Raw genomic sequence first — 15498 nt, forward strand, 5'->3', positions numbered from 1 at the left:
TGTAATCATCAATGATTTAGAAAATAAATTATAAATGCTGAAATAATGGATTGATGGAGAGAATGAAAACTGCAGCGCTGGGTCAATATCCTCCTATTGTTCATCTTCAATGAATGGGAATGGCATGATTTGCTTCTTCTCCTTCTCTTTGGTTGGAGCAGTGGAACTTCTAAAACATGCAGGGTTGAAAAATGTCAAATTTGTTAAGCTAAAGTAAAATGCTTGATTTTCATTTATTCTGTAAATCGACGTTAAGACGTTGCACAGAACTGTCTTTTGAGGACTTGTTTCTGTTGGACATTCTGTGAGACACAGCTTGATGAAGCTTGACAGTTATCCTGGTAGGAAGCAGGCTAGTCCAGAGGCATATGTTTCCATGGTTACTGAGCAGAGACACGCTGGTTTCACACATATGCGGTGGAGGCATCAACTGGAACGCCTTCTCATTCACTCTGAATAGAGCAGCCTCAAGCATTGCAGAACTGCATTGTTGGTCCGTTACTTTGCTTTTGCATCAGACATGTTTTTATCTTCCAAACAGCATCAGCCAAATCAGAACATGTCATGAAAACACACCAGCACTGATGCTAGCCAATCAAATCACGTTTAACTGTTAAACTCCAACACGACACGGCTAAAACAGAACTCTTTAAAACGATTGTTCTCACAATTGTTGATTATGTTTGTTGTTGGATAAAGTGCAACAAACAATGGCAGACGTCACATCACTATCACTTAAGCAACTCGTGCTAGGTAGTTAGCCATGACAGGCACTGCTCTGCTAACCTCAGCTAGCTACCTTTAGCACTGTGTTGACGCAAGCAAATTAGCTTTCACTGAAACAAGCCAAATTTTTAGCCAGTTAGCCACTTCATATATCCTCTATTTAACTAGGGAACTGGTGATATACATCCTTGAAGAAATGCTCGGCCACTTTAAGGCCAGTACATACTCCCCAAAAACAGAGAAATGTGTTATTTTTTTTGAGGTGGTAAGAAGAAGAACAAATCCTCCTCATTGACACTACAGTAGATCTACATCAGACTGCTCTTTTAGATAAAACAGATCAAATTAAATTAAAATTTATTCAAATTTGGCCCGGCCCTCAACAATATGTGGCCCCTTAGGGAAAATAATTGCCCACCCCTGATCTACATTATCCAAAGTTGACCGTTTTCCTCAGTTTCTCCCTCCCCTCAGGTTAAGAGTCTGGGAGTCATCCTCGGCAGCTCACTTTCATTCCAACCCCACATCAATAATATTACCTGCATTATCTATGCAACATTATCCGCCTTATTCCCCATACCACTTCTACCCTTGTCCTCAGCCACGTCCCCCCCCGTATCACAAATCCCTCCATAAGCTTCAACTGGACCAGAATTCAGCTGCCCCGCATCATCACCAGAACTCCCTCATTTCACCACATCACCACTACACTACACTACAACAACGCCACTGGCTCCACGGTTAAATTCAGAATCCAGTTCAAATTGCTCCTGTATGCTTTCAAGAAACTCAAGTTCTCATATGGAACGACAACATGTCTGCATTAAGTTGTCGGACACCACACAAGAAAAAACTTGATGTCCAGATGATGTGTCAAGAAGAACCTGTAAGAACTCCCAAAATAATGACGTCATGCTTTTCTCGCAGCCCTGCGAGAGAGAATGAATTTCTCTGTACAGGCCTTAACTCTTTAACTCAACACAACCACAAAGTTCCACAACCCAGTTCTGATGTTTTAAATTGAAGATTGTTTAAAGCAACAGTGATCTGTTCTATCGAGTCAAAGTGAAGCTGGTAAAAGAACAAGAAAGGAGTCTTTTTGTGACTTTTGGTCTGGTGAATTCTCCTTCTCCAGCTTTGTTCCTAAATATCTATCATGTATCTTACTGAGCATGTGATGGAGCCCACACAGAACAAAGGGCTTTGAGCTGAGTCATATCCATGGGTCTGAACAGTTCTAAGGTAGCAGTGTCTGATGTTGTTCTCTCTGATCATTCCTGCCCTTTTTCTTTCTTTTTCTTCTTTTTTTGTATGAAAGCACTATCTCCATGCACACCGATGTTTTGATCACATAATATAATATATCACTGAACACTCCAATAAAGTATTTATTCAGGTTTCCTCTCCCACACCTGCCCTTGCTGCTCTCTCTCAGGACAAATGCCATTAATCCCACTGCACCTGTGAGGTGTCACAATAAGAAATGCCACAATACAAAAGAGCAAAGAAAGCCAAACGTGGAAGGTGGAAACATGGAGATGAGAATTGTAATTCTCATTAACACTTTGACATCACTGGCACCTAAAATCACATGGCACAAAAATGATTGTGCCAGTAATCTGCTAATCTTCTATCTGCAAAGGGCATGCAGTGACTTTTACTTCTTCTCTGACAAAACATTAACTCCATATCAGTTCAAGCACATTCGTATTAGAGCTCAGATACCCGGTCTGACATGAAAGGACTGTTGGGCTCGGGTCACGTTCGGCCATGTTTAGTAAAATACGGTGAAAAGACAAAATCTTTTCACCGTATTTTACTCTATGTTTAATTAGATGTATAACAAGTACAAATGAAATTCGGTGCAACTTAATTTTGTCTCGCTTTCAACTTAGGGGAGTGCTATAGAGCACTGGGGCAACGCTTGGGTCCGGGCACCATGCCAATATTGATCTTTTTCAAAAGTGCTGGTGATGACCCATATGGTGTGTAACAGTAACTTTTGTTTGCCACAGCCAGAAATAAAAGCTACAGCTTCAGCTTACTTGAACTGTATTTGTCTGGGTAAATTTTGGTCAATATTCTCTCAGAAATGCAGCCAAAGCCACAATCTTATCTGTATTCACTTCACATCAATGTTCGTTGCATGACGTCATTTAATACTATTAATCAGCCAAACTTGGAGAGCGTTGTCAAACATCTGAAACTCTCCACCTGCTGCCTTGATATTCTGCCAACAGACGTCCTCGGAAAATGTTTCTAATTGCGTGTTATTGCACCACATCTCCTCTGTCAGGTGATTTTCCCACAGGCCCCCGAAAAGTGTGAAAACTGCCGTCATCAAGCCTCTCCTAAAAAAAAAAAAAATAACAGCCCATATCAAATCTCCTGTCTCTGAGTCGAGGAAATGAGAAAGCTGTTCCACAGCAGCTGAACAACTTCTTGGCATTTAACAACAGATTTGATGTCTTTCAAACTGTTTTTTTGACCACAACACAGAACTGAGGCGGCTCCTGTCGCAGTCTTCAGAGACAGCCATACAAACACAAACAGTGTCTCACTATAACTAGATCTCACTTATACTGGCAATATCCCGGAGACACTATAACTTGACACAGTTGGAGACACTACTTGGAGACCTCAGAGGAGCAAACTTTGTCACATTTTTTTTTTATTACTTTGTAAAACTCACTTTTATGATTTGGTGTATCTTTTTAAAGATAAAGTGTGTAGAGTTTTGCATCATGCAGCTCTCACCTCAGCTTTCCCCTCCTTGAGTGCTGGAGAACCTAGCTTTCAAGTGTCACTAAAACTAAAAAGATGTTTGTCCATTGTAGACTACTTTTAAAACAGAGAAGACCCACTGATGTTAATATAAAACATTCATTCTGGGTAATGAAAGCAAAGATTTATACAGGCTGGTGACTGTACACTCATCACAACTACTATTTGACAAAGGGAAATGATTTCCCACAGAAAATGTCGATATTTTCATGGTTTAGCTTTTATAACTTATAGCATCAATTGATCTATTGTAGCCCTTTGTAACATTATATGAATATGTGTTATTTGAATCACATTATTATATTTTTATATAAGTAATTGCACCTATAACCCCTGTCTATAGATATTTTTTTCCTGAAAAGTTCCCAAGGCTCCATCCTGGGGCCTTTTCTGTTTAGCAACCACGTGCTGCCAATAGATCAGAGAATATAAAGTATGTATGTTATCATTATTCTGGAAAAAGCCACACATTTATCTAACCATTTATCTAACCATATCACCAGGTTACATATATATATGTAATATATATAAAGGGATTTAATAGAGAATAATCTTGGTCTAGGCACTGGACTCAGACTCCAAGTAACAACATGGTAATTGTATGGTTATACCATCTTATTATTAATGCAATATCCATATTGGTAATAACAATTGTAATGTTGGGGTAATAAGGAGATTATATTACAGCAATGCCATGTTTATTATTATGTTTTAATGTAATTTACAATTAATAACTTGGTAAGAGAACTACCATTATCACAATGTAATGAACTAATATAAAAATGTTTGGGAATCAATATATAAGATAATAACCACATCATAAAGTTGAAACTTATCCTCCCTCATTTCCCAAACACATTTTTCATTACATGATAGTTACCACAATATTTATACCGTTTTGCAAATTACCATACTTTTGCAGACATCTTTACTTTCCTCCTATTAGTACTGAAGGAGAACATGACACTGGTTTTCTTTAAATATAGTTTCACATTCGTTATTTAAATGTATGCGTGGAGAGGTGAACCTCACCTTGACCACAGTGAGCAGGCCCTCGTTGGTCGTCGGGTCAGTGGGAATGGAGAAGCGCCCAGTGGGGTCTCCGGCGATGATACGGTACACGGCGCTCCAGGCTGAAGTGTGAGGCTGATCTTTGTCGGTCACGGTCAAGTTAGTAACGATCACATTCACCCTGTTCTCATGAATCTCCCCGAAGAACTGAGGGAAAGAGACACACAAAAACACCACAGTATATTACTGTAAAATTCACAGTAATATATATGAAAAACTATTAATGTAAACTAATAAGATCGTCACAGATATGACACTGCTCCTTATTGTCCAACCTATTCAGCTCAGCTGAGGAAATTGAACATATTGGGCATTTCATTGGGGTCACACAGTAGAACAGTGGCTATCATTGTTGTCTCACAGCAGGAAGGTCACTGGTTTGGGGGCCTTTCTATGGTTCTATGTTCTTCTTTTGTGTGTGTGTGTGTGTGTGTGTGTGTGTGTGTGTGGACTGTGTCTCCCACAGTCCAAAAACATGCAGATTGGGGTTTAGGTTAACTGGAAACTCTAAATTGACCGTAGGAGTGTGAGAGTGAAAAGTTGTTTGTCCTGGATTCTTTGACAAAGAGGAGAAGAGGACTGCTGCTTCAGAGCCATTCCATAACCTCTTTGATGTGTGTGTGTGTGTAAAAAGGATTAAATCCAAAAGTGTGTGTTTGTGCGCTCGTGTGTATATATTTATATGGAGGATCAATAAAAAAATATCAACCATTTTGGGAACGTGAGGACATTTTGTCTTGTCCTCACAACTCCCATGTCTTCACTAAGCATGCGAATTCAAGTGTGTATGGTCCTCATGAGGCAGCTAGGGATGGGTATCGGTAAGTATTGGTATCGGTCCGATATATTTTTCTAATGTTGGACAGATAAAATACATTTGTGCTGTTTATTTCTTCTTTTTGGGAAAATAATAGGACATTTTGGCTCGTCCTCATGTTCTGTCACTCGTTAAGGGGGCTTTTTTGAAGGTTTTGTGGTTAGAATTAGGGTTCGGTTAAGGGTTAGGCATTTAGTTGTGATGGTTAAGGTTAGGGTAAAGGGCTATTCATTATATCTCTGAGTGTCCTCGCCACGAACATCTGTTTGTGTGAGTGAGAGAGAAAAGAGAGGACCTACTGTGTCTGTGGTGAACTCCGGAGGGTTGTCATTGACATCAGTGATCCTGATGACAGTGGTCGCAGTGTTCGACAGACCATAAGTGGGGTTTCCCTCCATATCTGTGGCCTGGATGATCAGCGTGTACTGAGTCACTTTCTGGAAACAAACAGAGAACAAAGACGGTAAAAGGAAATCTAATTCTCTAGTAAGTAAGTAAGTATCCCAATATTTATTATCCTTTGACAAAGGTAAATACATTTTTTTACGACATAAGCCACAGTTCAAATATTGCAAGTGTCATGGTTGTATAAATGTGTTTAAAGCACTGTTACAGTTGATGAAAGAGTCAGGACTCTTTAATGAAAGTGTTGGAGAAAAACATTAAAGGTATCATTAAACCCACATTTGATAATTGGTCTCGCATTAAATTTAATGTCTCCTTAACTCAAATGACGCCAGTGATTGTGAACCTGCAACAACAAAGTCAACATACACCGATCAGCCGCAACAATAAAACAAGGGAACTGGCTTTAACGTTGTGGCAGAGTGGTGTTTGTCTTTTTAACCATCTGTAACGTCATTTAAAACTTCAACATTTCAAACATTTCATGACTTGGCAAAGTCAAAAACACAACGATCGCTAACAACATTAAAATCACTCTTTAATTTTACTGCCGTGGCTGATTCGTGGTGTGTTTACAAAAAAAACCCCAATAATTCACATTAAAGGCGTTTGCACATGAAGAGCGAAGTAAATAAACAACATTCATTGAGAGTAAGTCTGAGGAAAATGTGGACACGCCCCCAATGTTCACATTAGGACACGAAGCAATTAAGTGAATAAATTGTAGGGAGCAGGAAAAACGTCCCCTGCGTCGCGGGGAGAAACAGGTGGAGTCGACGAAGCAATGATGAACTGGAGCTCACGCAGTGAATCAAGAGAAAAGCTAAACACACGTAAGAAGAGAGGAGAGGAATGAATGTACAGTGTGTAAAATTCCACTTTCAGAGTGTTGTAGCCTTCAGTTAGCACCAAAACTCCAAAAAAGTAATAGCCATTACATTAGTTAAAGTTGCATAGAAAATATAAAAGTATAAAACATGTCTGGTTTGCAAAGGCATTAACATATGTATATATCTTGTATGTATTATGTCTGTTAATATATTACTTTACAGACTATATATATTAAGATACACTATATCAATCTGTATGCTAAATATATTATATGTAATTTTCTATTGTATTTGTATCTATTTTTTCTGTTTCCTTTTCTGTTTTTTTATCAATATAAATATGCCTATAGCTGTTCATTTATATGATAATACCATATTAAATAAAATGATATAGTAGTATATACATAATAATGATAATAATAACAATAATAATAATAGCAATATTATTATTATTATTATTATTATTAATAATAATAATAATAATAATAATAACAATAATAATAATAATAATAACAATAATAATAATAATAATAATAATAATAATAATACTAAAAATAGTAATATTAATATAAATAATAACAATAAATCTATTAAAATATAACATAATACATCTTCTGTTTAGTGCTGTTTGGGAATGTCAGTGGCGTGCTGTTATTTAAATTGTATGGTGCTTTTTTGCTGCTGGAGCCTTCATTTCCCAGAGGGAACCTCCCGAGGGGATTAATAAAGTTCTATCTCATGTAATCTAATCTAAGAATGTAAAAATATCTTCGTATTCTTGCACTTTTGCTCCAGGAAGGACAACTACTACCTCATTTCAATGTACTTGTGCAATGATCTTCTGTCCAGCTCTAAATCCATCTGAGTCTTCCACAAACTTCAGAGAAGCAGATTGCAGACGTTCAGGAACTCAGTTAACAAACAGCAGTCATGTCGCACAGCCTCGGACCACACACAGAATCTCTCTGTAGGATCAAGTGACGCAAGAGACAAACTACAAGCTGTTGTCCCTCTGCAGGACACACTGCAGGCTGGAGACACACTCACAGGCTGAGGAGCATCTGCTCCATATGGGTTTAGAGAAGCAAAATGTCCACACACACACACACACCTCTCGATCGAGGCCCGCTGCCACTGTGATGATGTCACCGGTTTTGTTGTTAATGGTGAACATGTTGGAGGAGGGGCTCTGAGGATTCTGGGAGAGGATCTTGTACCGCAGCATGCCATTGGCCGTTTTGGGATCGTCTTTGTCCACCGATGTCACCGTCATCACAAAGGATCCTGGGAAGAACAACAGCAAGTCAGCAAATGACCTTTATGGGAGCATGAAATCCTATTTCTAATTAAAAAGGATTACATACACAAGTGTGTGAGAGTGTGTGTACTTGTATGTATATCTCTGTGAGGACCAAAACTACATACAAAACTAAATAAACTAGAGGAAGCGGGGACATTTTGGCTCGTCCTCACAACTTTGTCCTCATTCTTAGAAGAATGGAAGTGTGCATACTTGTTTCTGTTATTTCTATGCAGGGTTTTCTGGCGTGAACAGAGAACTTGTCAGGACCACCAAAAACCTGGTCCTAATGAGGCAGAACCTCATTTCTGACATACAGGTTTGGTTTCGGGCTAAGTGTAAAAATGTGGTGAGGTTAAAAGTTAAGGTTAGACATTAAGTGGTTATGCTTAAGGTTTGCGATATGCACAAACCTGTATGAACTTGTGTGTGTGTGTTCCAGGTCTTACTCATGTTGTTGGGACCTAAATCTCTTTTCACAGTCACATTATGTGGACTTTCTCCCTTCCGGGGACAAAAAGCATGTTGTGAATTGTTGGGACATTTTGGCAGTTCTTCACTCTTCACAAATTTAAAGGGCTTTTTCAGAGTTAAGACTTAGTTTTGGAGTTAGGGTCTAAAGTTCTGTGTGTACTTGTATGTATATCTTTGTGAGGACCTACATATAAACCATTGAAAGAGAGGACATTTTGGCTGGTCCTCACAACTCCTGTGTCCTCACTAAGCATGCTATACAAGAATGTAAGTGTGTGTGTGTGTGTTGGTACCAGGCTTGGATCCTTCCGGGACAGAACCGTTGAAGATGGTGTGTGTGAACTCTGGTCGATTGTCGTTCTGGTCGATGACGTTAATCACGATATCTATGGGATTCTCCACCTGGTTCCCATTCAGGTCCACAGCATGAGCTCGCAACTGCACACACACACACACACACACACACACACACAGCACAGGATGAACATGTTAATGTTACTGGGCCACTTTTAAATGTTTAATATTCAGGAGTCAACATCCAAACATGTTCCACTTACACACAGCACGCTAAAAACGCTAACTGATGCTAAACAGGTCAGTGGCGGAAAAATTGGGTTAATTTAATCTGTGGTTGAACCGTTATACATTTTCAAATTGAAATCATAATGTCAAACAACACAATTAGCAAATCATAAAAAAGGCAGCTATTTATAGCAAATTGTGTCACGAGTGAATGAGATAACAAAAAAAAGTGTTTTGTTCAACCTTCCAGTTAGAAGAATCTCTGCTCTACCACTGATCCACAGTGTTAAGAAATTCCATAACTTTGTGACTTTAATCAAGAAGAATTTACAACTTTCTGACATTAGGAGAATATTTATACAAGGTTTGAGTTTTCACATAAATCTACCATTTTAATTTCTAAGAATTTTGAGTTTGATTCTCTTTTTTCGAGAATCGCCCCACGGCTAAAATGAGCTGAAGTAGAGAAAAAAAAAAAATCCATAATTTACAAATACCTCTGATGTTTCCAATAAAAAAAGCCAGTCCCGAGAGACACAATTTAGTACACACTGTGTGCTATAACGGTCAGACGAGCTGAATATACTGTCGCGCTGGCTGTAACACAGCTTTGGGCCCCAATAACTCATTCCTTTACATTCCATTCTTGTACAGTATCAGGCTCAAAAGAGAAGCAAAGCCTCCCTCATGAATAAACATGCAGCCAATCCCAGCTCCTCGCTCTGACAACTACATCCAATCACATGAATATTCATGAGACAGCTTAAATGCAAATCACCCTGCTGCGACTCCAGATTTCCACTCCCCTGTGCATGTGTGTGTGTGTGTGTGTGTGTGTGTGTGTGCATTCCAACAGATCAAAAGGTGAGACACTGCTCTCAGAGGTGGATGCGACTGTATTAGATATAGCGAGCAAACAGCGAGAGCTCTTTTAAAAGAAGGCCTTCTTCATCTCCCCCTGCATGAAAGTGGAAATGACAGCAAAGATGAAAAATAAAAACAGGGGAATGACATGTCACCGAGATGGCGAGGCATGCTGGGAGCAGAGTCACACATCAAGAGCAGCAGGAGATAAATCATTTCAAAAAAATGGCCTTATTTTTCTTGGTGCATACACTGATTTTTATGCATGTTTTTCTCTGGGCTCTTGAGCTTCAGTGCATCAAATTTAAAATATTACAATTGTTGCAGGGGCTTTGGAAAGAAAATCTAAACTAATAAAGCCACGGCTGCTTAAACGAGGTTATTGAAAACAAAATGAGGCATCTGAGTTTTGGGGATAATGTATGATTTATTTTCCTGGAAATGTCAAACGTCTATTACAAATCTGCAGCGAAGCCGTCATTTTCTGACTTTAATCTAATAATTCTGACTTCTTCTCAGGATACTGAATTAAAGATTATTCTCAAAGATTCTGAGATTCTGAGAAAAAAAAAAAAACAGATATGACTGTAATCTAAATAATTCTGATTTTAATCTCAGAGTTCTGATTTTAATTCTAGAATTCTGAGATTAAAATGGAAAAAAATCAGTTTTATCCCAAACTTCAATCCCAGAAGTTACTATTTTTTTGCTCAAACTCTGACTATAATCATAGAATTATGACTTATTTAATAAAAATATTCACTTATAGTGCTAATCCTCTTCCGTACATACCACAAGGGAAATTGTATGAATTTAAAAACACCAAACCAAAGCAAAGCTCTGCAGCAGACTGGACCATGCTATGACCACAGTATCTCCACAAAACACACTCTGTGAGCTAAGTATTCATTTTTGAGTGTTTTGTGCAGCATTATGCTTTAATGGACGTAATCTAGCAAATGTGCTAATTCTGTTGATTTGTTGATTTATGTGCACTTATGTTCCTTAAATAAATGTACAAATATATACAATACGTCATGTTTCTTAACACGATCAGTAAATTAGAGGAAGAAGAAGAATGTCGATATCGATGGAAACACTAATAAATGTACATTTTCTTGAAGAAAACTTGTTGAAAATGGAAACGGCGTGTTTGGTTTGAGGTGCAGGAGAACAGAGAAAAGCATGTTCAGAGTCTTACGTGAAAGTTGGAGATGTGCTCTCTGTCCAGAGGCTTGGTCACCGACAGTTGGCCTGTGATCGGGTTGATGATGAAGATGCCGGTCGGGGGCTGATCGGCCCCGGGGCCCGTCACGCTGTAACGCAGCATCCGGCTATTGTCTCGATCTGAGCGGATCTGGAGAAGAGACACAAGGACAAAGGTCATTGCAGTTTATTTGCGAAATAAGATGATTTTTGGCAAAGAAACTGCCAAGAACTGAATGTGGGTCATGGATCAAGTCAGAAAGTATTAGATTTTCATGGTGGTAATAATCTGGATTAAGGACAAATATTTGTCAATTTTTTTTATTCCATTTTATTTCTAAGACTAGCAACTTTTTGTGTATTTCAGCCACTTTTAATTTGTTAATATGTTATTCCTTACTCTTTTATTATTTTAATCTATTTGGGTATTTTAAGATGCTTTTGAACTTTTTTTGCTCTTATTTCAGTACGATAATCCTTAATTTTTCTTACTTTTACCTTGGACTGTAATGTTTCCTCATTGATGGCGAGGTGATCGTATGTGATTGGAATCTATTGTGCATTTTCGAAGTTGTTTTGTGCCATATAAATAAAGTTTGAGTGATTAATAGGGGCATGTCGCACAAACAGTCAGTTGCTTGGTTACTCTATATTTGCTATATTATTCTGCAACAACAGCTCAGAGATCAAAGTGCACAAGCTCTAAAAAGTGTGTTCACACTGTGAAAGTCAGGTTTTTTTTTGTGTTTTAAAACTGTTAAATGTAAGGAAATAAGGAGGTTAACTGTTGCAAAGCCTCCTGGGCTAATTTAGCTATCTGGGCTGGTCATAACAGCTGCGTAGCCTTGCTGTATTTTACCTTCTCACTCTTTATTATTGTTAAATATCAATAAGAAAAACATGAGTCCTCATAATCCACATTCTTCACACCCAACTTTATTCATTGATGCTTCATGGACATGAAGAGGATTTCAAACACATTTTAAAGTGTTTTAGAGACCAATTACAAACTGAATTCAAGTTCAATGGCAAAGTTCAGTGGCAACGTACTCTTGGGGTTGTTCAAACTGAAAAACTCTGCTTTCTGAAAGGGATTCAAACATTTCTAATGCTGTGAAAGGTTAAATGAGTCCATGAATTAATTTACTGATCTACTCGTAGTAAGTCAAAAAAGAAACATTCTTTTCAACATTGGTAGATTAAAAATTCACAATTTTTGAGTGAAAAGAAGACAATGAGCGCCGTATAAAAAAAGCTGTGGGCAGCACATGTAGACCACAAGGTCTGAATTATTACTTTTCATAAATTCCAAAATAAATACTTTTCAATTAACTTCTCAAACTTTGTCCCAACAGTCAGCAGACATTGAATCTGGCGTCTCATCAGCCCATAAATTAACACTTCATTTAAACACCAGTGTATCCACCAGTGTGAGTCAAGTGTATACACCAGCTGCAATGAAGGCTGCACATAGTTTGAAAACTACCATAAACTTTATATTATATCGTTACATATAGTGTCCAAAAAGGCCTAAGATTCAGAAACAATGTGGTTATTTCATCTTTAATCTTAGTGTTTTTCCCCCCGTAATGGTTTTATTTTTGTGTCATTTTACTAACACGTCTGTCATTTCAGATCCTGCCCTTCATGGAATCACCTCATCCTCTTCACCTGCTGCTCCTTCGCCCTTCACCTCACCTGCGGTTCATTAGCACATTAGCTCCCCAGTCTATAAATGAGCCCACATTCACTTCAGCGCTGCCAAACGTGTGTCATAGGCCAAGCTATTCGGGAGTCAGGGGTTCTGTCTGCATGATTTCTGGTTCTGGGTTATTGCCAAGTGTTTGTGTTTGTTTGCCTGTTGGATTGATGGTTATCCTGGTTTTGACCTTGTTTTGAGCTCAGTAAACTGAACTTTCCCTAAAGTAAGTCCAGTTTTTTTTTTGTTTTTGTTATGCTTTACATGACAAAAACAAGAAGGTTTACTGGTTGATAGAACACAGAAAGAAAAGGTGTTTCCAAATGGTCATTCTGTGGTTCCAACAAAGCTGAGACAAAATAGTTAGGGCTACAAAAATCAGGGCCGTAGTTTATGATGCATGTCATTCAGTGACTTGGAGCCAGGCTTTGATTTTACAGCATCCTTTATCATCTGTTTCAATGTCAAATATTATTATTACATCATATTCAACAGTGTCATATTGATGTTCTATTTTTGTTTGTTTTACGTCCTATGCCAGTAAACCAAGTGTATTTACATATACAGTATTCTGAAAGTCGAATTATTCATCTTTGCAATAGAATAGAGAATGGAATATATTTTTTGATGGTATCTCACATAATAAATAAATCCCCCGCAAAAATAAAACAGTCTAATCACATGATTTATCCGAAAAATCTATTAGAAATGTTCCCAACCAGGGTCAGAACTTGGATATTGAACCAATATGTACATATTTATATATCAGAAAATGTTTCGGCCAGATTTACTGCACCCTTTGTCCTCAGCCATTCAGATGCAGACGTGCTTCATTTATCAAGCAGACAAAGCAGTCTGGAGTGTAGCAGTTTGTTTTGTGAGCGTCCACAAACTGCATCTCTCATCACTGCATTGAGGGACGATCATGTAAATATTACTGCGACACACTGAGGCTGTGCTGGGAAAAACTCTCCTTAACGCAGCACAAAATTTACAGCCGACAAAGACAGAAAGGCTGGAGTGGTGAAAGCCTTGACTGCAGCTATGATGTGTAAACAAAAGCCGACTTTGAGGCACAAAGTGACGCCTGAATATTAATGAACGCCACATCACCAAGTTAAATAAAAGCAGGCTGCCTCAAACTCCTAACTTTACGTGTGGCATCTATTGAATGCTCCTTCCTCTGTGGGTTTTTCTGAGGTTTATTCCATTTTTTTTTTACAAATGAAAGGGCTTCTGGTGAGTTATTCTTTGTGCTAGCCCCACAAATAGAGGATAATGAAGGCTACATCTGTCCATTATGACAATTGTGGGGGCGTGCTGATAATTTGAGGCTAGTCTGAACAGATTATCTGACCAAATTTTCCTGTAGTGTGAGGGTTTTACCAGTGCGCCACACGTTTGTGACGTCAGCTTCTCAGCACCGTAATTCCTAAACGGTTGAATAACTGTCAGATATGGAACGTGAAAGTTATCTTGGAAAAAAGGAGCAGAAGAACTCACTTATTGAACATTTTCTGAAAATAATACAGCCATAAAATCAAAATAAATAATAATTGGGCACAAGAAATTGTTAACTATATGACATTTATTGTAATTTTCTTCAATATCAATAAATCAATGGTTCAGTACGTAAATACCGTACATAAAGATGTCACATTTATGCGCTGTGCAAACACCTCGGTATTAACATTTTTTTTCTTTAACTTTCAACTCAATCTTTAATTATCTGATATTTTATGGTGATAATTCTGGATATCGACAGATTTGAAATCTTTTTCATCGTGTTAAAGTGAAGTAAAGACCTTTTTTGGGTGCATAAGCAGAAACGTGCAATAAACAAAAAGAGTGAGTTGACCAGGAAGCTCCACCAAACAGATGTTGCATCGTTAGCTTTTAGCAGTTAGCTAGCACTAGCTCTGTTTGAGACCAAAAAACAAACCTTTTTCTGTTAACTCACTTTCAGCTCAAGCTGTTTAATCAAGTTCAAGCCATGTTGATTAACCCAGTCATGATTGAATCCAGTTTTTCTTTGTTTTTTGGCATATTTTTCAGTGTAAAACATAAGAGAGCTACTAGCACACAAGAGCTACTAGCTTCTGAAGTGCAGATTTGATCATGTACATTTCTGGTGAGATAAATCCCTATTATTGTAAAATAAATCATTTTAAACTCACCTTGCCTGTATTGTTTTTCCTCACATGTAAAACATATTCAGTTTTCTTGGTGTCTGTGGCCTCCCACGTTTCTAAAATTGGTTATGTACAGATTATAAAGCCCAGAGAGAAAAACTGATTCGTGAATGTGGGCATTACAATTAAAATAGAATGTGACAGACACATTTGCATTTTTTAAATTGTTTCCAGAAACAAAGTTGATTGTTGGGCTGCAATGATTAAGTCATTGCTAAATGAATCTATTTTGATAATCAATTGCATCTAATTAAGTGTTTTTCTACATAATTAGGATAAGCTCTGTGATTTTTCAGCTTCTTAAATGTGAATTTATTTTGGCTTTCTTTGCTCCATTTAACAAATAAATCATTAAAAGTGATTGATTTTGGTCAGAGAACGTCATCATTTTTGGCAAACAATGATCAACTATTTTCTGACATTTCGTGGACCGATCACATCACTCAATAAATCTCGAAAGCAATCGACAGAACTTAATCGATTAAGTTGTGATAATCGTTAGTTGCAGCCCTAGTTTGTTGAAAGGATTAAACGGGTGGAGCTGCTTTTAGTTTTTAAGCTCTCATTTCTGCTTCAGTAATCTGTCAGATTATATTAGTTCTGTCTGA

The 15498-nt window shown here is 37.9% G+C and overlaps 1 protein-coding gene across 2 annotated transcripts in view; it reads right to left on the bottom strand.

The window, feature by feature from the left end:
* The window catches only part of LOC131465420 (cadherin-2-like), a 103812-nt gene that overhangs the window by 40216 nt on the left and 48098 nt on the right, over nucleotides 1-15498 (bottom strand). For both annotated transcript variants that reach the window (XM_058638093.1, XM_058638092.1), the window contains exons 5-9: nucleotides 10995-11150; nucleotides 8701-8845; nucleotides 7745-7917; nucleotides 5698-5835; nucleotides 4543-4728 (exon numbers count right to left, since the gene is read on the bottom strand). In XM_058638093.1, coding sequence (XP_058494076.1) covers nucleotides 4543-4728; nucleotides 5698-5835; nucleotides 7745-7917; nucleotides 8701-8845; nucleotides 10995-11150 — 798 coding nt within the window. The remainder of the gene's footprint in view (nucleotides 1-4542; nucleotides 4729-5697; nucleotides 5836-7744; nucleotides 7918-8700; nucleotides 8846-10994; nucleotides 11151-15498) is intronic.

Source organism: Solea solea, chromosome 9 (assembly GCF_958295425.1).
Source record: "Solea solea chromosome 9, fSolSol10.1, whole genome shotgun sequence".
Lineage (NCBI taxonomy): Eukaryota > Metazoa > Chordata > Actinopteri > Pleuronectiformes > Soleidae > Solea > Solea solea.